The sequence below is a fragment of the Penaeus monodon genome, chromosome 12 (assembly GCF_015228065.2).
Source record: "Penaeus monodon isolate SGIC_2016 chromosome 12, NSTDA_Pmon_1, whole genome shotgun sequence".
Classification (NCBI taxonomy): domain Eukaryota; kingdom Metazoa; phylum Arthropoda; class Malacostraca; order Decapoda; family Penaeidae; genus Penaeus; species Penaeus monodon.
Genome location: NC_051397.1, coordinates 48,212,690 through 48,237,882, shown reverse-complemented (window position 1 = coordinate 48,237,882; position 25,193 = coordinate 48,212,690). Strand labels below are relative to the sequence as shown.

Sequence of the window (25,193 nt, the reverse complement as noted above, 5' to 3'; positions counted from 1 at the left end):
ATCACACCCAGCAGCAATTCGCCCACCAAGCATATTCTAAGGAATACAGTTGACTTAGGAACCTGCTGAATCCGCCGTAAGACGTGCTGACGAGCTAACATCCGCCCTGCTTTACGCTACTTGTCACGTCAGTTTTTCCATCGCTCAATAAAAACAAAAATGCGTAACGTCAGCATGTTTTTGCCGGCTGCCTGTTCGAAACACCCGGTCGCGTCCCGACGTCTAAGGCATGCAGAGGGGGAGACAAACTCGTCGAGACGGGACAATCGGGACATCTTAATTACCATCGCGTATGTTAAAAAGACATGAAATCCAACACATAACTGAATAAGAAGTGACAGTACGCGAGAGAAAAAGAACAAAAAAAGAAAAGGGCGCCGTCAGTAATCTCAGGAGAGCTTGGAGGGAACATTGAGGAACAGGAAGAAGGGGGAAAAAATAGGTGACGATGGTGGTGATGGGAAAGGAAGAGGAAGAGGAGGAAAATGACGAAGAAGATGAGGAAGAGGAGAAAGAGGATAACAACAAATAAGAAGAGAATGAAGAAGAGGAAGAGGAGGAAGACGAGGAGGAAGGGGAGGAATAGGAGCAGGGGACGATGTTAGAAAAGAAACGAGGGTTTTGGAGTAAGTGACGATATGATAACGGAGGAAAAGGAGGCGCATACCCAAAAAGAAAAACAAAACAACATCAAACCGATTCCAAAACTGAAAACAAACAAGCTAAGGAACAAAGCAAGCCAAGACGAGAGAGAAAAGGCAAAACAAGTCCCCCGTCGATCGCCCGGCTGCCAAGGGGGCGACCCAGATGACCCAATCCCGAGAGAGAAGTTGAATGACCTCCTGCCGAATGACCTACCTGAGTGACTGGGTCTCGCTCGTGCAGGCGGAGGTCGTCATGGGGGAAGAGGTCTTGTATCCTTTCGAGTTCGCTCTCCTCCTCCTCGCCTCGCCTTACAAGCTGCAACGCAACAATTAATCTCCGTTAGTTAGGATGTAGAAAAATAGACGTTAAAAAAATATACTACTGTTGTTACATCTACTACAATAGCAATATATAATAATAATAATAATAATAATAATAATATTAATCAATAATAATAATAATAATGAAATTATTTACTTCATAAAACTTCATTTACTTTATAAAATATAACAGTAATTCTAAGAAATCCGTTAGGAGTACCAAGCACCAACTATCAAAAACATGATATACTATTACTATATTCATTACTAATCCGTTATTCAAATGGCTTTCCTGTTTGCATAGAGTACAAAAACTCCATCCTAAGGGTAAAAACGTAAATGCTAATACAGTTATTAAACAAACCCATATAATTTTACATTTCCAATTATACGCACAGACGGCCATTCGCTTCCACAAATATCCAAATGTGAGTTTTAGAAGAGCAGACAAAATGTTTAAAATAAAGATATATAAAAAACAGGAACAACTATAACTGGACAAAGGAAACTTAAACAAACGTTAATCTATCATTGATAAACTTCATTATATCCATTTCACGGCCTACTACAAAAATAATTACGGAAATTGACATACCCATTATGTACAGGGGATTAAACTCCGTGGCTAGAGAACATATTTGAACTTAATGCATGGCATCACAAGTAGGCGTGGATAATATGCTGGTGATGTAATGGGTGTGGGCGGGCGGGCGTGAAGGGAATGGTTGCGGGTGTGCTGAAACCATCACAGCCCCCACACCGGGCGTCACCCTCTCCCCCACCCCGCAAATGCACGTGTGGCAGGTTGACTGACATAGTACTGCGTTAGTGGTTTGTGGCTTGCATACGTAGGGTTAGCGTCGATGATGTGGTTGACATCGTGGCTGTGGTGTTTGCCAAACGGCACTTGATTATGGGTTTGTGTGCGTAAAAATAAGAAAATAAAACAGCAAAAGGTGAGGTGTGCTATAATTCCGCTTATATGTAGACCTCCGGATGAATGTTATATCAGGCATACCGAGAAGAATGTTTTAGCATATGCAGACGAATACTTGTCTGGGTGGTTGGCAAGTAGCAGCAACACGGGCGTGGGCGGATCTGGCCCGTCGTCTGCACTAGTAATCAGGGTCAGGAGAAGGAGGAGGAGGAGGAGGAGGAGCAGGAGGAGGAGGAGGAATAGGAGGCGGGGATGGGAAAGAAGGGAGGAAGGGAAGGGTCAGAGGCACTATCACAATCAAGATCCTCACGATGATATGATTAAAAAAGAAAAAAGAAAATCTTCACCTTTTTTGCACAATATAGTCGCCAACAGTACGAGGTGCACTATCATCTTGTCAACCTTCAGTGTCGTATGTAATATTGCACAATCACGAGCGCCTTCGCCATGACATGCACTGAACCCAACACGCAAACCGTCACAATCATTTATATTAACAGCGAAGGTAATGATTACCTGTATGCTAATGCACGCACATGCACGCACGCACACACACACACTCACATACTAAGAAAAAACAAGAAAAAAAGAAAAAGAAAAAAAGTAATATACAAAACAAATAAGCATAAAATCTGAAATCTGAATACCTCCAAGAAGTTATTTAAGAGAAATCTTACTTGACACTCTCCTGGCGCCTCCTCCCTCCCTCCCCACCCTTGCCACAGAGGTGTGGGCGTGCGAGCAACCCAAGGGTGCGCCCAGGACATAAATCCGCCCTCATTCCAACGCCCATTTTGGGTGCGGCAGATATGGGCGCACTCCTAAATCTACACCCTTAAGGAATAATCCCAGAACTTGTGTTTATTGCTTCATCAAGAGATCTCCTCAGGATACGCAGACCTTTTGGGCCGCGTTGCCGTGGGCGCTCAGGGCGCATGTGCAACCAATGTTTTGCGACGATAACAGAATAATTTTCGGCTTTGCTCGCTATATGCTTGGAATACTAAGCGTGGAGGCGTGCCACAGGAAAGTATGATGATAATATAAGAGCCCTGTCCCCTGTGACCTGTACTAGGGGGAGGGGCCTTAGGGCAGCGATGGGGTGGCGGGTGACCCATGCAGGTTCGACCAAATATGGTTTCGCGGGCGTCGTCCCCCGCGCCCCATCCCTCCGGTTCCAATCCACACCCTAAACCGGCCGCGTCCGCTCCATCAGTCCGATTACCGGGCTTATAGTGCCAGCCGATGGCAGTCACTAACGCTGATTGACACGTGGACCGGCAGCAACGCCTTCGACCACCGCCTCCGGTCAGGCACGCGACGCCGCCTCCTTCCATCCTGCCAGGAGGAGGCTCCGTGCAAGTCTTGCTGCCGTCGCACCAACTTCACCTGCGAGTCACCCTACGCTCATGACGCCCTCCGTGGCGCATGAAAGTCAGCATTAGCGCGTCAGGACAGGGCGCCTCCCGATCGACAATGACGAAACACCCTCCCTCAAATACAGGCGTCGGCCGAACGCTCCGCTGACTTCCGTGGGATCCGCGACGAATAAAGAGGACCAAACTGGCGTGACATTGGCGACGAGTGAGCACGAGCAGGAGCAAAAACCCACTGCCAAGACGCCCCTCGTGAATCCTCTTCCCGGGGATGCTCTGGCTCCGGAGGCCAGTCACTCTCTGGGAATTTCAATGTGCTTGGCAGAAATGATCCGCATTGGAAGAGCGAGAAAACAAGCGATGTTTCCAAGAATATGCGACCCTGGGAAAGAATTTCATTGTGGGAACATGAAAAAACACGACATAAATTGCTGTTCATGGGATCATTCAAAACACCACTTTGACAGAATCATCGAGCTCCTTAAGCTGTCTCTGCCGCTGACAAAGTGGCTCCAATCCGAGAAACATTGTGTTAACACTCTTTGCTATTCTTATTATTATATAAAAAATCACACGCCAGATGAGCATGTCCTTGCGCCTGACGTGCCTCGCATTCTTTCGTTTCCTGTGAAAGTGCACCTCGCTATCTTTTATTCACTTGGATGAGTTTGCTTTCACCTTAACCATCTTTTTCCTCCCGTCTGTGATTAGTAATTATGACCAAAATAAAACATGTTAAAAGTCTGAATAAAAGTACACATAATACATAATACAAAAATATAATAAACTCTAGAAACCTACCGAGAGAGAGAGAGAGAGAGAGAGAGAGAGAGAGAGAGAGAGAGAGAGAGAGAGAGAGAGAGAGAGAGAGAGAGAGAGAGAGAGAGAGAGAGAGAGAGAGAGAGAGAGAGAGAGAGAGAGAGAGAGAGAGAGAGAGAGAGAGAGAGAGAGAGCGCAGGACGAGCAGGACTTCCGGTCCCCTCATTCAGGAGAGATTCCAGTAAGTCATGCAATTTACCAACCTGATTCACACACATACTTCCTCGCTCGCTGACCCCCCCCCCCACCCCGTCGTCCCTACAATCATATGGCTATTCTTGCGAGATCCCTTCGGTCTTTCTCTCGTGCGCACGAGGTCTTTCTGTTCCGCCCCGCCTGTTTGTTATGCAAACCCTGGCAACAAACATTTGCTGAACGTCGTTCAAGCTTTTCGCCAATCTCTGCGAGTCAAAAAGAGAGAGGTAGGGGGGGAGGGAGGGAGGGCGAGAGGGAAAGGACGGGCAGTGACGGATGGAAGGAGGAGAGGGGGAGGGAGAGAAAGAGAGAGAGAAAGAAAGAGAGAAAGAGAGAGAGAGAGAGAGAGAGAGAGAGAGAGAGAGAGAGAGAGAGAGAGAGAGAGAGAGAGAGAGAGAGAGAGAGAGAGAGAGAGAGAGAGAGAGAGAGAGAGAGGGGGGGGGGGTAAATCAACTTCATACATTCTGAATGAATGACGTAAGACCGTGGCGACGAAAGACACGAGGGCGGAGAGGGTTGTGGCAACAGCTGCTAGAGCCATACCCTTGCCATGCCCGTAAGTCAGGCCATCTCTTATACTACTACGTCATCGCCACACACACACACACACACAGACATACACACACACACACACACACACACACACACACACACACACACACACACACACACACAGACAAACCCACAGACACACACACACAAACCCATAGACACAGACACACACACACCATCTCTCTCTCTCTCTCTCTCTCTCTCTCTTTTCCGGATGACCTTTCGTGTGGGAAGGACAAGATGAAGAAAAAAAGAGTGAGAGATAGATAGCCTAACTGTAGGCAGGTCTGGCTGTCGAGAGTATTAGCGGTGGTATTTGTCGTGAATAGGAAATAAGCCGTATTGGGAAAGACATGGAGGGAAGGGGAGGGAGAGGAGGGAGGGAAAAGAGAAGAACGGAGGAAGAGAGGGAAAGGGAAAGAGAAAGAGAGAAAGAGAGAGAGAGAGAGAGAGAGAGAGAGAGAGAGAGAGAGAGAGAGAGAGAGAGAGAGAGAGAGAGAGAGAGAGACGCAGGAGCACAAATAAGGGAATTATTACACGCTATTTAGAGGCAGGATAACCTCCCCTCTCCCTTCCATAATAGCGCAGATTACCTTCTCGCTCGACGACCAACATAAATCCCGAGATAAGAAAAGGTAACGGCCATACCCATCAACCCAGCCTGCCCTAGTATGTCAGGCTGGGTCCCTAGGGGAGTCCCTAACTAGCCTAATCGCTAGTCATTTCTAGTGTGTTGACCCTTGAACTCTTAAAGCCCTTCCTCGTTCCCTAGTTTGTCGACCTTTGCTTCCTTCACTATGTCCATTTCATTAAAAAAGAAGAAGAGAAAACCTGATATCAATTTTTTTTCTCTCTCCTCAAAGTAGGTTAGATTGATGTAGGTAAATAATCAAAGGCTGATTTTTCATAAAAATAGAACGTGACTGGTGAAAGGTTTGTTTTTTATTTTTCTAGATACAAGCTCGTACGTTATTTATCACACTCTAACTGTGTGAAGTGTAAAAGAGAAAGCAAAGGAAGAATACCTCCCTGTAATGCTATTGATGGCGGATAAATGCCTCGGTAACACTAATGTCATTATGATGATAATCGTAAATACATGTCGACATACTGATAACCCTGAAATCCTTCACATACACAGAAAAGATCCTTCAACAATATGTCGAAACATGGTGCTTAAGGAAATTCCTTGTTCAGCTACTCTTGGTCACTCACACACACATACACACACACACACACACACACACACACACACACACACACACACACAAACTCTCTCTCTTTCTCTCTCTCTCTCTCCCTCTCTTCAAACAAATCCACGGATACTCTCTCTCTTTCTCTCTCTCTCTCTCCCTCTCTTCAAACAAATCCACGGATACACGAACGGACGGACGGACACACACACACGCTCACGCGCACACACAAAGAGAGAGAGAGAGAGAGAGAGAGAGAGAGAGAGAGAGAGAGAGAGAGAGAGAGAGAGAGAGAGAGAGAGAGAGAGAGAGAGAGAGAGAGAGAGAGAGAGAGAGAGAGAGGGGCATACAAGCACGCACGTACGCACACAAGCACACACACAAGCACACACACACACACACACACACACACACACAAGCACACACGCAAGCACGAACACACACACACACACACACACAACAGAATTCCACATCAGTATCGATGCAAATACCAGTGCGCCACATCCGTCCGTTGTGTACAGAGCGTGGCGGCATTGATTATAATTGCAAGATATATAATGAATCCCGGCAATTTGTATGGCCATCGGTACGTGGCCAACTTTCTAAACGCCGCCGTAAGTGAGATTTGCCTACGAGAGCCGCCGTCTTTCGGGGAAACTCCGGCGCAGTGTGAAGGTAATTGGAAGGGTCGCCTTGCTTTTCCTCCGTCCGCCTTGTGAGCGCTTTGGTCGTCTAATCAACGAACGCAGGACTATGGGGACGCGGCGTCAGCGACATGGGTTTGTGTGTCGAGACATCTGAGCGAGAACTAGCGCCGTAATGATAATAATCCTTTCCCTTGAGAAATCTCGGTGTGGTCAGAGTGGCTGTTTCGGCGCCGGGTGTTACGCCACTCGTCTACGGCACCGCGGGCTGGCTCTACCTGTCGCTCGGAAATGCCTGTCTTGCAAGAGAGATCCTTATGTGCGGTACTGTACACACACCGCGAAGGAGTCGCAGCAGAAAAAAACGGAACGAGAGAGGAAAAACTCTTGAGAATTTGATGATCGTGTGGATATAAGAATGAGAGAGCAACTTGCGCGTGGTTCTCCCGCGCGTCATACTGACTTCTGTACACAATGAACTGCCTCTTCACGTTCTCTTCGAATTTCCCCGAGTCCTAAATAAACGCATTTGCTTAAATACTCTCCTCAAATTCCAAAGAAAAAATGCATGTTGACTCATGCGAGCGGAGGTCTTCGTCATCTTCCCAAGGAGATTCTTTGTAACGAATAAAGTCAACAAGCATGCAACCACTTAATTGTCACCTCTTCTTAATGACAGATGATCCTTCCCTCTCATACTATCACGCGCAGTAGCTTCAGCAAGATGTTAAGCGCTCATCACATAGTCTTGTTTTTATGGCGGTCAGACAGCCTTGCGGAGAACGTGTGTCCTGCCCACGCCATCCCTTACCGCACGTCAAGGACGGGGTTTTATCCGACCGCACTGGCGATTATCCTCCTTGTGAGAAAACTATGCGATCCATACGAAGGCAGCGTCCCCCTAGAGACGGCGTAATTACTACCGCGAATAACGGCTACTCCGCGCCGTCCCCTGCATGTTGACATGGCAAGATCCTTCCCAGTTGATTAAGGCGTTGCATCAACTGCCCGACTATCGCCTGCCTTTTGGGGAACGCTCTCCGCAAAGGCGCCTAAGTGAGATCGTGACGCGTGTAACCCTGGCTTCGAGTGCAACGTCAAACAATACAGCTTTCCGAGTGAGCGGAATGACCGTTTTCTGGACCCAACTTTCTATTTTGGCAAGAGGTGAATTCTTCTGTTCTTTTTACAATCAAATTCACGTAAAGCTGGTTTCTCCGAGTGAAAGAGGAGTGACAACTAACATTTGGGTCTCGAGCGAGGGGCGCGTGGGCGTCGCCAGGAGACCTGCCAGATCCTGGGTCAGGTATGCAGCGCGGCAGCCAGTAAATGCTGCTCCCTGTGTCACCGTCAGGAGCCAAACCAGCCCGGCCCACATTCATGCGAGGGCTCTCTCGCTCCCCATATAAAGCCTGGACCCGCCTTCCCCGCTCGCGATCCAGGTCAACACTTGCAGCAGCACAGGTCACCACCGCTGCGGCGAGCGCGGGTATCCTGTGAAAGCCGGGTGTCGCATCGGGTCAATCATTCTTGTTTTAAGACAAGGCCAGCCTGTTGGAGGTGCGCGTGTACGGGCAGGCTGCTCTTGGAGCCAAGCTAGCAAGAATCTTGATTTTACAATTATGATATCAAAACACAGTTATTACGTGCGAGATCGCCCTAACTCTGCAGGTTTATAAACACTTGCATATTTGTTTTTTTATAGTTTTAATTTACGAGCATTGCAAAATCAGTCACCTTGGCGTAACGGTCTAACTTGCCTCTGCCCTTACAGGTACCCCGTACCCACCCCCTCCACCTGCTCGCCCGCTGATCTATGCCTTTCCTTTACACTTAAACTTGTTAACGCTACTCACCTGTGGCAACGCCCATCCCAGCATCACAGCCAGGTACGCAGTAACCACACGGCACAGCAGCTCCGAGTTGGAGCACCATCCTGCCACAGGCTTGTCTTGTATAGTGCCACTCTCCCGCTGTATGGTGCCGCCTTCCTCTTGATACCTGATGCTGCTGGACTGCTGCATCCGTGCCCCGTTATCCCTGCGATTGGGGCGTCTTTCGCGGTGCATGGTCGTGCCGACGTCCCTGTATCTGGGACCTTCCCGCGTTACGGTGGTGCCATAGTCCCTGTACATGGCACCACTGTCTCTCGCCCTAGAGGCACCACTGTCCCTCGCCCTGGAGGCACCATTGCCCCGATGCATGGTGCCACTGGCCACTCCACCCTTCACACGCCTGCCTCGGCACCGATCTCTTCTAGGAGCGCCATCACAGTCTTGGCAACGTCTTGTGCCACCTGGGTAGGATCTTCTTCTCTCTTTGGTATGCATTTAAAGCTCTTTATTTAAAGGTATATCTTTTAAAAACAATAAATATGTCCGTTACGACATTTTGACACAGACTCCGGATGGTGAAGCATGCTAGCGACGTGCAGAGTTCATCACAGGGATGAGATAAGATAGCATCTTTTCCTCGCACGCCTCAGCGGCTGACACTCACGTAGGGCCTCCAGTAGGCCTTCAGCCACATCATCATTATCACACTAACACAAACACACACGTAAACGTGCGTCGCTTCACTTGCAACCCCCTCTTGCAACACTCAGGTGAAAAGGAGGATTGCTTCCACAAAGACGCAACGCACGAGGACACGTGACACAACGCGACAAGAGCAGGAGTGGGGGTGCCTGGACCGCCTGCCTCCCCTACGGCGCCTCGGGACGCACTGAGCACCGCTGCGCTCGGGACCTGGAGTGAGGAGGGGGCGGCCCGCCTCGCTCGCTCCGCAGGCTCTCCTCTCGCTTTTGCAACGCCTCCTTCTTCTCCCTGGTCTTGCAGGCTGGAAGGATGCTCACGGGGGTTGGGAGATACTAAGTACATATTACTTTCAGATATTGAAATATAAAATGTTTATGAAAAAGAGGAAAATATCGCCATGTGACGGGAAGTGGCAAGACCGTGGGGGTCAGTGATGCGGCAAGACCTGTGGCTGGTCCCCGGGAGCCTCAAGGTTCCTGAATCACGTCACAAACAGCCATCCTCTCATCAGACATTCGGCACCACAAAGACATACAACCGAAAGCCTTCCCAACAACCAAAAGGCTTTTTTTTCGAACGAATAAAGAGCCGGAATGGTTTCATCCCATCGAAAGGCGCACGACCACGTCCTCTGCTCTCGCTCAGCGGACGTCGGGCTTTCCTTTCACCTGAGCTGGGCGCCGAGCGGAACCACCCATTTCCAGAAGCTCACTGGACTTGAAACGAAAACATCGAACCGCCATTCATTACGCCTAGGCCAGGGTCAATCGGAGCGCCTCAACAGCATATAACGGATTTGCGGGCTCATTCGCAAACTCCTCTATGAATCCCGATCAGCAAAGCCATCAAACTCACGCGACCGCCCCCCCCTCCTGAATCAACATAGTTTACATAAAAACAAAAAACATGGTCGTGTCGCCAGCCGCTGCGTCCGACAATATCAGCGAGTGTCCAGCGTCGCCAGGAGGCCCAGGGGGACATCCTGCCACCCGATGTCGACCTTCCACCACCGGCCCGACCTTGCCAGACCTTTTCTCTTCGGGAATTCACAATACGCTGTTGAACATAACCCTAATTTCCAACACTGCTTCTCCTTTTGTTCCGTGTAATTTCCTCGTTTGGTGATTCTCCCATTTTTTTCCCTCTTCCTCCCGCTGCTTCCTTCCTTCCTCACTTCCATCCTGTTTCCGTGACCTTTTTTCTACCTCTCTCTCTCTCTCTCTCTCTCTCTCTCTCTTCCGACAGCTGTCATTCAGAGGTTTTACGAGGTGTGAAGGGTGTTCGATGGGTTGGTGGAAAGCGGACGACCTGCCCGGCCTGTTTACGTGTGACCATACTGACAGACAGGCGAAAACTTCAAGAAACTCCCCAGGATATGTGGCACGATTTTCCAAGACCTTCACGCCTTAAGGGGATGACCTGTCCTCTGCTTGTTTCCATGACCTTTTCCTCTGTCGTTTCTCTCACACCTGCCAGTACTCTTGCAGGAAGTTTCGCTGGTATAAAATTCACAAGAGCTCGCTGACCTGTCACAACATCATTCTATAGGGAAATAAAAGTGCAGAGGGAGAAATACAAAGACGAAGAAAATCAACTTTTAAAACAAATCGAAATTAATCATATTGCCAGCCCCCCGAATTAAACATCATAGCAATAACATTAGATTAGACAACTAGATACACGACCTCTACCCTTTCTCTTCATTCCCAAAAGCGCGGCCGTGGCATTGCTCCTTCCTCGTTTCGTCAGGTGCGAGGGTTAAATGCGCTGCGTGGAAGCCGATTGGCCTCGAGACCAGGCATATGTGTGCATCTGGATTCTCGCGTTCTTTTTGGCGCTTTGTACATCCGAAACTACTTTTCGTTCCTCATATTATTAGGTTATCTAATAGGTATTCAAGTGCGGGAGAATAAGTGAAGAAGATCTACCAAAGAATACATTAATAGAGTTAGATGGGAAAACGAGAAGCTAATTAGGCCCAAACACAGGTGAGCAACAGGTTGATAGATAGACACACAGGAAGTAAAAGAGAGAGAAGAGAGAGAGAGAGAGAGAGAGAGAGAGAGAGAGAGAGAGAGAGAGAGAGAGAGAGAGAGAGAGAGAGAGAGAGAGAGAGAGAGAGAGAGGTATTTCAAAAAAGCCCAAAAACAAGCAAAATAATGCTCGGGCGGCCGGCCGTACACGGTGTCCTTAGCCAACCCTTGGCAAGTCCGGGGTGAGAGGCTGACCCGTGTATACCCGGGAATGATTCATGTGACCTAGTTCAGGACCCGCCGGGGCGCCTCGTCAGCCGCCTCCACCACAGCAGCCCAACGCCACACTTGCCTGGGAATCTGTCACAGCTGGGAGGGACGCCGTGTTACGCGCTCCTTGACGTCGAAGCGAATCTGTTCGTGTCATTAGCGATGGGACGTCGCCGGGATCGTCATGTGACTCCGGATAGAAGGGGGACATTCGCGAGAATCAAGTTTATTTACACCGTGTAAAGTATGTATATATAAATGAGCGGTGTGTGTGTGTGTGTGTGTGTGTGTGTGTGTGTGTGTGTGTGTGTGTGTGTGTGTGTGTGTGTGTGTGTGTGTGTGTGTGTGTGTGTGTGCGTGTGTGTGTGTGTGTGTGCCTCCTTGTTTGCATAAGCATAGTGGCGCAGGTACATAAATACATACATAAATACACACCCACGCATACACATATATATCATAAACACACATATGTATGGAAGTACATGCAACGTAAGTACAACGATTATTTCCAACACCTCGACATTCAAATCGAATTTAGTATTGCTTTTACACACACATACACCATAAGAAAAAACATTAAATCATATTCTTCACGAGCATCACCTTATAAATCTGCATCCAAGGTCATCTTTGCCTAATATCGTCGCCAACATATCACAACATTTTGCAATGCCAGAGAATGTCGAGGTTGGAGCGAGCAGTGTTGTTAGTCATGCACGACGGCGCCTGCCAACACACCGCACGACACCCCCTCCCCACCATGCACGAGATACATCGCCGCAACACAAACCATCTATAACGACTACACTACCACATTACCCTCCGATCGTCTTTTCTACGACCACAGGAGAGAGAGAGAGAGAGAGAGAGAGAGAGAGAGAGAGAGAGAGAGAGAGAGAGAGAGAGAGAGAGAGAGAGAGAGAGAGAAACACTCTCCCCTCCCTTCCGCTCTTCACCCTACAACTCGCAATCCGACCACCTCATCCCCACAGCCAGGGCCTCCTTCCCCTTTCCTCCCCCCCTCCCTGCCCACCAGGTCCAAGTTACTTCATACATCAAAAGCACATCGGAGAGTCAGCAGCGGCACAGACCTGGCAAGTAATGATTCCGTTGGCCGGTCAACTGAGGAGGCAGTTGTGTATTCACGGCGACCCCTCTCTAATCTTATTCTATTGGAAATTATTCATTTTTTAAATTAAAAACTAACCAGGTATATTCCGCAGGGGTTTATCGCCGTTTGATGTTTGCTAAGTTTTATCTACTGTCTGATTCGTATTTGTTTTATTTTCCTTTCTAAGTCGCCATCAATTTCAATTCCCTTATGTCACTTTCAACTCTCTACTTCTATTTTTCATTGATATATTATTTCAAGGACGGCATACCCAACGAAGTGTCACTGGGGCCACTTTTATTACGAAAAAATCAACACTGACTGACGCGGTGCTTTGCATGACAATGACGCTGCTTGACGTAAAAATGCTCTCCCAAGCGAGCGTTCTGCATGACAATACCACTCGCCAATTAATGTGGATATTGAATTCATTATGCATTTGCGATAACAATCTCGCCGGTGTTCCATTCCCATTTCTATTGCGATGAGATGATGAGTAAACCCTCTGTACTTTATGCTAAAAAAGGCATGAATGAATATGAATAATTCTATTAAGGAAGATGTGCAATTGGCGTCTTGATACTGAGGCTTCTTCAGAATTTATGTTCCTCATCCTCACTAAGTGGTGTTGGGTGACAAATAACTTTCCAATGTGTTGCTAGAAGAAATTTTACTTTCTCCTGGGTTGGCGGTCGGGAAGGGAGACTCCCACCCCTCCCCTGGGCACACTCCCGTCACCCTCCTCCCTTCCTTAAACCCTCCCAACATGCCCTGAAATATGATTAGTGCAATGACCGTCTCCCCCTCTCCGTTTCTGTCTCTTTGCTCTCTCGTCCTTTCAATCTCTCTCTCCCTTCCTCCTCTCTCTCCGTCTCTGTCTTTGCCTCTGTCTTTCCCTTTCTCTTTGCAAACCGGCGTATTAATTAGAACTTTTACTCTAAACGATTTTTTTTTTATATAATGTAGCTTGCGTTCAAAAAGGAATTTATCATTCTCTCCAGCGACCGCGACCAAAGTCTTCAAACTCGACTCCTATCGTGTGGAACCTACGTAATTCATCTGACTGTTTAACAATAACGGCTTCCCGGCGCGGGCGTACCCGAGAGAGGCAGCTCGAGGCAAGCGGCGGCCTATCCAGAGCGGGTGAGTCACGTGAGTCGTGAATGAGTAAGGCAGCACTTCCGCCACGCACACATACCTCCCAAAAATCTATATTGTGTAACAGAGCTCTCACGTGGACCTTTCTCCAGGATACGCCTCCCCTTGTTACGGGGCGCCACAGAGCTGGGGCCTCCTTGCCCTCGGTGTCCCGCGCGGCAATAACCCTGGCGATGCTGGGATCGCGGGAGAGGGGAGAGGAGGTCTCGCACACATAACGGGGCGCGACGCAAAAACAACGCGGTTCGCCATACCCCGCCCACAAACACCTGGGTCATTCATGCCCGCCAGACACCTCCGCCCACACTCCCGGGTCACTGGCAGCCGAGCGCGTCCAGGTCATACTACGCGAGGAGATTACGGGTTTGTTAACGTGTAGGCTTGGTTTTTTGTTTGATTGCCTAACGAGAACAGTGATAATCACCAAAGCAGAAATATTATTGGGGAGTTCAGATGCTCCATGCACACAAACATATCTGAATATTCACATACACACTTACACGCACATGCACACACGTGGACCAGATCCAACAGCCAGTGCACATACACATACACACACTAAATCGCTCATCTCTCCCTATGTACCTATATACATATTTTGAATAAATCGTTCAAATAATAATAATAATAATAATAATAATAATAATAATAATAATAATAAAAACCACACACACGCACATCCACCTCGCCCCAATCCACGTCCAGCAAACCGATAATCAAGTACGTCCTCTCATCATCCAATCCGCATGCAGTGACAGCTGGAGCGCCACGCCCTGACGCAAGTACACCGCACTATCATTACTGACTGATACACGCTACTTCCAACATACCGAAGAACTGCATGTTTTATCCATCCTCTCCTATGCCATGCGCTGTATAAATAGCAATAATCCGAAGAATCTGCCGAGTTGCAGAATGTGAGAGCTAGGAACGGCGAACTAGGAGGAAGGAGAGGCAAGGAAGAGGGGGAAGGGAGAGAGATAAACACTAAAAATAATTGTTCGATCGAGTGCACGACCCCGAGATCGTTGCTTCACACACAGCTCATGGCCGGCGATTGAGCTTTGTTCTTCATCCAGTGCCATTATAAAAGCATTAACTGACGGACGGTCGTTCATTATACGACATGTTAAACCCTCACTTAATCTAATCACCTTGGTCAACTGCGATAGTGCGTGCGTGACGTGCATGTGAAGATAGCTGCCTCGTTGGCCTCCACTTAACAGAGAGAGAGAGAGAGAGGAGAGAGAGAGAGAGAGAGAGAGAGAGAGAGAGAGAGAGAGAGAGAGAGAGAGAGAGAGAGAGAGAGAGAGAGAGAGAGAGAGAGAGAGAGAGAGAGAGAGAGAGAGAAGGGGAGGGGGGGGAAGCTTGTGTACTTTCTTCGCCTCCGCCGTTCTCACTGCCTCTTAAAGTCAATTCATTATCGCGCAAGTGATGTGTACTACGTCTTAATTTGATTATACAAGGCCTTAATTACGAGGCCCGAGATCCTAACGCGGTAATTATCAACCGAATGAGATTCTATCACGGGCCATTATCACGCTTCCCCGAGCAGGACGTCGCGCTGGGAAAGTGGCTCACCCGCTCCAGCTTTCCTCCCTCCCCATCCCCTCTTCTCTTCCCTCCCATTCCCCTTCTCTTCCTTCCTACCCCAGCATTCCCCCTCACTGATATCTCTCCCACACTCCGTCTCCCCTCCCCTCCCACACAGATTCCCACCCCCCCACAACTCCCGTAGGAATCACTTTCTTCTCGCGTTTATGTTTACCTCAAAGCACCTCCAGGGTAATAAGCTGGAGTCTGGCGTTTAAAGGAATCACGAAAGCAGCGCTTCTCTTTGCATATTTCAAGAGTTTTCTTGGGAAACTCTTGAAGAAGGAGAGTTTCGACTTTGCACACATGTTCAGTGAAGCTGAAAATGGACAGAATCGATTTGGACATCGGCAGAGAAAAAAAGAAACCCGATTTTTTTTTTTCCTTTTTTTTCCGGACAAGTGACTGGTGTTGTTGTGGCGGCTCCCAAAACTGGGTTAGTCGACACAACACTTTTATTTCAACCTCTTCGGAACAGTTAATCAGCCGAGATGCGACAGTCATCTCCTGAGACCTCGGCCGAGTGCATGTCACTTTCTGGCATGCATCCAATTGATTAGAAAAGAGAGGTAATCGGCAGAATTGGCAATCATGCACGCTATTTAGGCAACGAGAGATCCGCTTCTCATTTCCTCTACTGTCTCCGAGATCATGATCAGTCCAAGATGGGATGAGTATGAGCGAGGGAAAAAAAAACAAAGGAAATGAACGAGAATGAGAATAAAGAATGAATGGAAGAAAACGAATGAGAATGTTAAAAAAGGAAAAGAAAAGAAATGAAAAGAAAAATATGCACACACAGACACAGACACACACACACACACACACACACACACACACACACACACACACACACACATGCATATGACTCCATCACTTTACCAAATAATAAAGAAGCATGCGAGAAAACATATACTGATTCTAGGCTGCCGGCATAAGAGATAAAATAACAATGACGAAGGGTTCCCTCGTCCCAGCCTCCGTCAGTGAGCGCCGCCAGGACAAGGCCCGAGGCTGCGATCGCCCACGCCCGTCACCTGTGTCAGCCAGCGACGCTCCACCTCCGCTACGCCCTCCTGACCCAGGCTGACCCAGTGGTCGCTTCCTTACCCCGAGGGAGGTCATACACACGGCACCGCGCCCTCGGGACGACTGCAAAGCGAAGGGAGCCGTGCCCAGGCAACTTTCAGATCAAGATGAAAGGCGTTTTCTTTCATTGCTTCTTTTTTTTTTTTACCTCTCTCTCTTTCTCTCGAGCTTCGCATTCCCGTGACCGCAGCGTTAACGAGGCTGTCTCAGCTCGAGGGCGTGAGAAGCCGCCCGCGCGCTCCTCTCTCTCTCTCTCTCTCTCTCTCTCTCTCTCTCTCTCTCTCTCTCTCTCTCTCTCTCTCTCTCTCTCTCTCTCTCCCCTTCCCCTCCCCCTCCCTTCCCTTCCCTTTCCTTCCCCTCCTTTCCCCTTCGCCTTCCCTCCCCTCCCCCTCTCTCTCGCCACCGCAAGGAAAAGTAAGCCCGCACCGCGCCGCCGTCGCTTCCTCGTCCAGCCCTAAAACAGATGGTCGACAACAAGGCAAGGGGACCCTCATCAAAATCCAATTTCCCGGACAACGTGCCCATTAGCGAATATACAAATAGCTATCCATCGGCAAGCTGACAAATCGTGAATGTCCCGAGCAGGCTGGAATGCTTTCGTTCTTGTCTCCCCCCTCCCTCTCTCTTTCTCTTTCTCTCTCATCTTTGCAATAATGGTAATCACCCACCGTGGTAATGTAATAAATGCTAAATGAAATATTATCTACAAGTAATAATGGCGTCTCCCACGTTCGGGCGACAAGGTATAATTTCAAAAACTTCAGGAAGATCTCTCCAACCCTCGAAGATGTGCAAAGACCTGAACACAGGGAAACGTCCCGGAAAGACCAGGAAAACATTCCCACTCATAAAGGACAACGCAACTCTACGTCCGGGTGTGTTTTGTCCTTTTTTTATCTATAATTGGAAGATTCGCCGCTCCAGATTATCCAGAGTCATTGTCCCCTTCGGCTCACTCCACATGGCACTACGCACGTCATGTCACACGCAACGAGAACCACCCATTTCCTTCCTCTCTACCATTTATAAACTCGAAATAATTTCATCTTTTTGTCCAGAGATGACACAGCCAGGTATAAAACACGGGAAAATTACCATGTGATGCAAATGACTACTGCAACTGCTCCTCAAAGATAAACAAAAACTAAAATTTATTGTTGCCACAGTAGTGATTACAGCATCTGCATCACGAACGGAGATGGCGGCGCAAGTACGATAATCTAGTGGCATTCGTATCAACGCATAATTCTGATAAGCGGGAAAAATCAGTAAACTTATCTGCCGACTAAATAAAAATCCAAATATCATTGTGGCTACAGGTATGGCTATAGAACTATAGCACGGAAGTGATAAAATAACAATAACAAACCAAAGCTTCACGCGGTCATAAAGTATTATTGTTATCACAACGTTATGTATTGGAATCAATTAGGATGATGGCGGTTATAACAACAACGTTGGCGCCGGAACCAATTGAGGAAGATGGTGTACAGCGGTTATCACAACAGTACAATGTGCCGGCGAGATCAATGAATACAGTAACTGCTACAGTGTTAGCGTAACAGTTGTAACAGGGAGTCGAATCAGAGAGACCTCGGCGATGTCGGACTGAGCTGCTGTATTGAGAAATCACACTTGATGTATTTTTCTTTTTTTTTTTTTTTTGCCCCGAACGTCACCCCACCTGAGAAAGTCGGCTTCCCTCCAGCCTTCCTGCCCCCTACCCCCTCCACCCGACCCATCAAATCCACAAGGGTCATCGTCACACGGTGCTGCTTGGCGGAATGATCACTCGGGGGAATCATCCACGCGGAGATAACAGAAAAAAGAAAAGAAAAGAAAAAAAAAACTTAATTAGATGACCCGGTGACATCGCCTGGATGAGAAACGTCGGCGGGTCGAGGTGTGTCTGCGATGGAAGGGTCGAGGCAAGAGCATCCATTGCAGAGATGGATGGATTGCCTCGCATCTCCGTGGTTAAAGTACCGCTCCACTCCGCCGGGCAAATGGGGCCTCATTCAGCAGCGAGGAAGAGGAGGAGGAAGAGGAGGAGGAGAAGGAGGATAGGAGGAAGAGGAAAAAGAGGAGGAAGAGGAGGAGGAAGATGAGGAGGAGGAGGAGGAGGAGGATAAGAGGAAGAGGAGGAGGAAGATGAGGAGGAACAGGCGGAGGAGGAGGAATAGGAGAAGGAACAGGAGGAAGAGGAAGAAAAGTAATTGGTTGGAGAAGGGAAGAAGAGGAATAATTGAAAGAGAAAGAAAAGGAGGAAGAGGAGGGGGATAAAACGGGGAGAAGCAGGGGACGACGACGGCGAAAAGGGGATGAGAAGAGATGGGTTGGGGTGGGAGAGGGAGTCGGAAGGAGGGGGCGAAGCAGGCGCTGGTGGTGGGGCAAGCTACCTTACGACACACCTGCAGTTCACGACACGATCGAGCGCCGCGTCAAGGACAGCGAGTTGCCGTGAGCGAGCTGCTTCGGTCATCCCTCACACTTACTTGCCTGTCCACTTGCCCGACGACCTCCTTCAGGAAAAGCCTGAGCTTTTCGTTACAAAATAAATCTGTCAACCGACCGACAGTTCAGAAGCGAGGCACAAAGTACAAACATACATCAAAGAACAGAAATTCAGCATAAAGGAAAATAAATAAATAAACGAGAGAGAGAGAGAGAGAGAGAGAGAGAGAGAGAGAGAGAGAGAGAGAGAGAGAGAGAGAGAGAGAGAGAGAGAGAGAGAGAGAGAGAGAAAGAAAGAAAGAAAGAGAGAGAGAGAGAGAGAGAGAGAAACGTCGCACCGTTCACTGCAGCCGAAGACTTCCTCGACGTCTATTCCCGACGAAGCGTCACTGGGCAACTGCTTCCCTGCAGGATCTCCGTCAGGTTGAAACAGCGTCCCTTGTTGCGCGTTTGCCTATGGGCTATCTTCCGGCGTCGGCTGTTATCGGAAATTCTCAAGATTAAATAACCCGGGCGACATTGCACTCGCACAGATCATTTCCTAGCAGGCGAAAAATCGCTCACAGGTTCGCCTAGCTACTTCCTCCTAAAACACCACTCTCCTTCTCCGCGGCTTCAGCACTGAAGCTTTTCAAACCTTGCATCCCGAATTTCCCGTCGGAAGTGCTCTGAGTGCGCAAAATTCGCGGTAGAGCCATCATATTTTTCTCCGAACATAAGCCTGACTACGAGCGATCACAGCGTTAAGAGGGAGAGAGGATGGACGGGGGGGGGGGGGGGATCGCGAGGAGTGAGAGTGGGGCGGGAGGAGGGGGAGGAGGAAAGGGAGGAGGAGGAGGGGGGGGGGTAAGCTCCAGGCTCTCCTCCAGGCTGGGTCTGACGCGTGACGTCACCCTCCCTTCCGAGAACCGTCCATACGACGTCATACAACCATATCCGGCCGCTGGAACGCGACGTTCATTAAAATACAGCTAAAAGATTGATTTACATTTCCGGTTTTATTATTCAAACCGGACACAAATACATTTAACTTTTACCGTTGCTTTCACGCGGGTTCCTTCGCTGCTAAGATTGCCCACAACAGTGTCTTGGCACTTGTAAATGGCACAGCGACGCAGATGGTGCCAATGAAGTCACCAAACATATACCGGGGAAGGAATGGCTCTGGCCGCAGCGTTGCAGTGGGCAGTGATGGGTATTACGGAGCTGGCAGCGCTGGCAGCGATCCAAGCGGCGGGGCAACGCCGACCTATAAGGAAGGTGTGCCATTACCATAGTTACAGGTTCATTCCGGTCGGGTTCCTTTCCTGGTTGCTGCAGAGCCTTACAGGGTAAACGAAGGCACACGCACACACGCGCACGCAGAGGCACAATACATATACATAAATATAAAAGCAAACATAAACAAACGAAAACGCTGACCTGGCTTCCAGTCATTGTTATCACCTCTTTGTTAAGGTGTTTTGCATATTCATGTTCGTCGAGCCAACGATGTCTTATATAATATCAGCTTAATAGCGCTTTAGTTATCTGATCCTTAAATAAAAAGAAATAAACACGTCTGCCACACAGCGACCCGAGAAAAATCCTCTTCCGGAGAGTCAGTTGAAAACAGTACTCGACAGAAATCCCCAAACAAACTCAAAAACAGCAAGAACAAAAACACATCATAGGGTACCATAAATCACATTCGTAATGATAATAGGCTCCCATCCTCCTGTTCCTACGACATCCTCCCCTGAGAACAATAGCAGGAGCAGCCTCCGAACGGGCCCGCAACGCCGCCGTTTCCTCGTCAACGCGACCTGGCGTAAGGGACGTTCACCCTTCGCTCTTTCTCCCCTCACCCTAACACAGCGCCGCATAAAAAAGAGAAACAGGGAGAAAAAAGGGAATGAAAAAACGGTTCATGAGTAATGTGCTTCCCCCTACATGGACTTTCGACGTCTGGTTGGTAAAATCCCTGCGTGCTGGGTCATGTGCCGCAGAACTGTCACATAAGCTCATAATCGGGCATTATGGGTAATTTTCTCCCTCATGCCACGACGACATCAGAAAAGGAAGCATACAGAACCCACCGAGTATATTAGAAACAGAAAATAATACAAAAATATACATTTCTCAAAAAATCTCGTGAATTGACGTCACTTTGTAACTTTCCTAGAGGGTGAGCATCGTCTCCAATCCTCTTAGAAAAGGTTGGAAGCCCCATTATGTTGCTTTTCGTCCACGCGCAAGTCCGACTTAGCCTTGACACAACATCGGTCTTTATGTCTATTGATAAAAACAAGGATAAGGTGTAACTATAACTGTAATATACGTGCTTGAAAACTTAATCACAGAAACATTTAGCAAAATAAACAAGTAAACACTGCCACGTGGCAAAATAGCCGACTCATCTTCACTATACATATCACCTCTGTATCATTCATGAAGTCATCATCGCGTTATTGTGTCCTTATCTTCCTCCCCCCCCCCCCGTCTTTTGTTTTTATCTACTTCATTTCTATTTACCGATTCTCTGCCGTCTCAGTTCATCTTGACTGTTTTTTTTCACCGCACAACCAAAAGCTATTCCAATCTACTATGCTATATGTCTTCTCTCTTTCATAAAAAAAAAGCGGAAGGCTTTTTTTACTGCCGCCCACGCACGCCCACTCACGCCCTCGCCTCCCTGGACGCCCTTTGTTTACACACCTTATTTGGTGTGTGGCCAGGAGGTTTAGGTGAGTCACTGAGGTTCGTGGCTAAGGATAAGAGGGTAGGGAGAGGGGAGAGGGGAGAGGGGAGAGGGGAGAGAGGAGAGGAGAGTGGAAGTTGGGAGTGGGAGGAAGGTGAGTAGATTGGGAGAGGGGGAGGGAGAGGAGACTAAGAGGGGGGGAGATAATGTCCTTCTGGGAAGTAAGTGTCTTTTAAAAATTGCACAATATGCGGTGTCCTTGCCTGATTCAGGGGAAATGGCTTCAACACTCATACTTTCAATATCTCCTTCCATCATATCATTCTTATAACAACTTCACTGACTGTTTTTCTTTCATACACATCCTCTCAATCTCAAGTTCTTTTCATGTAATCATATTTACAACCACGATTTCCTCTGAATGGAGATTAACACCTTCAGACCGCGTATCAACTCTTTTACGGGGACGCTGTAAAACAAGACTCTCGCTTGCGTCCACTATTACCCGCTGCCGAGGCCTTCCGAAAGCCACGCCTTTTAAAGCCTTTGACTGATCACTCGCTTGGGGATTCCGGTCGTGACGTCACTTCAGCTTTAATCGAAGCCTGAGAAAGTAAATATCATAAATGAAACAAACACAAAGAGAAAGCTTATTACTTTGCTGGTTATTATTATTATTATTATTATTTTTTTTTTTGGAAGTTGCTGTAATAAAAATGTATGAAACCAATTAACTTTTAAAAAAGGCTGCGTGCACAAAAATAACCTGTAGCTGGAACGAAGAAGCCATAACAAACACTACGATGCCCACGTATCTTATGAAGACAAAACCAAAGTGATTTAGGCAGCCAAAAAAAAAAAAAAAAAAAAACGACAAACCCAAAGATAATGGATTTTACCTCAAGATTGAGAACAAGGAAAAAGAGAACAAAGGAATAAAAAAGGAGAGAACAAAGGGGGAGAAGAAGAAAAGCCGAGGAAGAAGAAAAGAAGAAGAAAAAAAGAGGGGAGGAAAAAAGGACAAAGAAGAAAAAGTTTCAAGGGAGAGAGGAAAAAGAACAAGAAAAATAAGGTGTAAATCTGGTTGTCTCGTACCGAAGCGAAGCATCGCATTGCAAATCCGAGTCGGCGTGCAGCACTGCAAGTTCTGCCTCACGGTCAAGGTCTGCGGTCAGTTGCAAAGGATCATGCAAATTTAACTTCAACACGAAACCATCTGACATGTAACGCCCCCCCCCCTCCCTCCCTCCCTCTCTCTCTCTCTCTCTCTCTCTCTCTCTCTCTCTCTCTCTCTCTCTCTCTCTCTCTCTCTCTCTCTCTCTCTCTCTCTCTTCTCTCTTTCTGTGTGTGTGTGTGTGTGTGTGTGTGTGTGTGTGTGTGTGTGTGTGTGTGTGTGTGTGTGTGTGTGTGTGTGTGTGTTTGCGTGCGTGTGTGTGTGACTGTTTGAATATTTTTTCCATCAATCTTAATCGCATGTTCTCTGACTTTACGGGGTGTCTAGGCTTTACAAGCATACTGTCTTCTTGTTTAAAAAAAACAGTATCATATTTCTACGGCGATTTCAGATTCCTCGAAGTCATGAAAGAAAGTCGAAGTGTCATGAAACGTCGGTCGTGTCATTTACAGTACAACACTGAATGTGTCACATCACCCATAAAATAAAATGCAAATCACAAGGCATGTCGATTTCAGTCTAATAGTTCCAATTTTCTCCTTTATTGAAAACATTAAATGCATAAATAACATAATAAACCACTGGCATTAGTTTTGGATCCCGAAGGATATATATATATATATATATATATATATATATATATATATATATATATATATATATATATATAATCCTATAAATACACAATAATGGAAACCAAATACTTTTTCTTTTTTAACTACCTTTCGATCGCTTGACTTCTCCCCTCTGTTTCCCCTCTCTGGAGCCACGTGACATTGTCCCTTCCACCCCATCCTAAAAAAAAAATCTCGGGGGCTGTTACAAAGGGATAACATCGCCCTTTCATTATCGTTCCTTCTCTATCAACTATGAACGCCCAATCAGTGACGCACGCCCGCCCACATGCACGCCCTCCTTGTCACTCTTCCCCCTTCCTCCGCCCCTGCCCACGCCCACTCCCCTCACAACTCCCCTCGCGCCCATCGTGGCCTCCCCTCGCCCGTAACGACACAACGTTGCGTCAATAGTCAGGTCAGGACAACAGCGCCTTGTGACCGCAGGGTGCAGGCCAGGTGAAACATCAACGCCCTTCACTTATATCGATTATTCACTTCGGATGAACTCTGTGTAACGTATCACTTGCTATTAGAAAAAAATGCATTTATCTTGCAATTGCTTAGGTAAACATATGATGTTTTATCATCGCGTAAGTAAACATTTCCTTGTCGGCTTCTGCTGTGGTTATGTTTCCCTTGGATGCCATGAATCGGCGAATATGCGAATAGACCAACACAGCAAATGAACAAATGACCACAGCGTAAACAATAAAACGAACTTTTGCAGGTAAGAAAATACATAAAATAAACCACACACGCGAAATTACTCCCGAAGAGGAAGCAAACATGAAGGCAAAAGAATGCGTCTGAGGCACCAAGAGCAGTCTTAAACTAAATAATAAAAACAACTGACAATCAATATCCCGACTACACTACGCAACGCGCCCTGCACTTGGGTTTTGCGAACAACTCAAAGCTCGCACAAATCTGAATCAATAAACCCGGCTAAACACACACACACACACACACACACACACACACACACACACACACACAAACACACACACAGAGAGAGAGAGAGAGAGAGAGAGAGAGAGAGAGAGAGAGAGAGAGAGAGAGAGAGAGAGAGAGAGAGAGAGAGAGAGAGAGAGAGAGAGAGAGACTTGGCAACAAAAGCCTCGAGATGTAATCCCATGGTATCCTGTTCCACATTACACTTCCAAGACAACCACAAAGACAAGGCAAATACTTACTTCCAGGAGCCTTGTTTAGTGTTCACCCTCACAACCTGCGGCGCCATCGCTGTCGTCGGGAGTGCATGACTGCCTGACCACGAATTACCTTGATCACCCGAGCCAACACGTCATGAATAATTGATCGTGGCAGCCTTGTTGTGTCTGAACCTGGCCTATACAAATCTCCCCTTCCTCTCCTCTCCCCTTCCCTCCCTCTTTGCCATCTGACATTTCCCAAGCACAGGTGGGAAATGTGCTTGTTCAACCCCACCTGCTCCATTAACGGTCACGGAAAAGGGTATCTGACTTTTCAAATGCGCAGCACCTCGTCTTTGTTCCTCCTTGTTTACCGTCTCGACCGAATATTGCTAAATGCATTTACGCTCGTCCCCCCCCTTAACTTATAAACCATCGATCATCAGTTGCAGATTATAAGCACATGCTAGACGTCAATGCATTACTACTCCGAGAAAAAAATGAGGGAAATAAAAACATATAAAGTACGCTGAAGTAAAATGCGAGCAATACACCCAAAAATATGACCACTTGTAAGAAAGAAAGAAAAGCGGAATATATTAAGTTTCTTCCAATAACTCACAGGACAAACATTCTTCCTCTGTTTTATCTCTCCTTCGACGCCCATTCCGACTCAACCCGCCCGCCCGTCCGCCCGCTATAAAC

General features: G+C 47.6%; 1 protein-coding gene across 3 annotated transcripts in view; it reads right to left on the bottom strand.

Moving 5' to 3' along the window:
* LOC119579523 overlaps positions 1 to 25,193 on the bottom strand; it is a 99,814-nt gene that overhangs the window by 41,420 nt on the left and 33,201 nt on the right. For 2 of the 3 annotated variants that reach the window (XM_037927395.1, XM_037927394.1), the window contains exon 3: positions 859 to 960. Coding sequence is in view for 2 of the 3 variants with exons in the window: in XM_037927394.1 (XP_037783322.1) it covers positions 859 to 960 (102 nt within the window). In the remaining variant the exon portion in view is untranslated. Of the gene's footprint in view, positions 1 to 858; positions 961 to 8,537; positions 9,389 to 25,193 lie in introns of those variants that run through there. The other variant, XM_037927393.1, reaches the window with a different exon arrangement.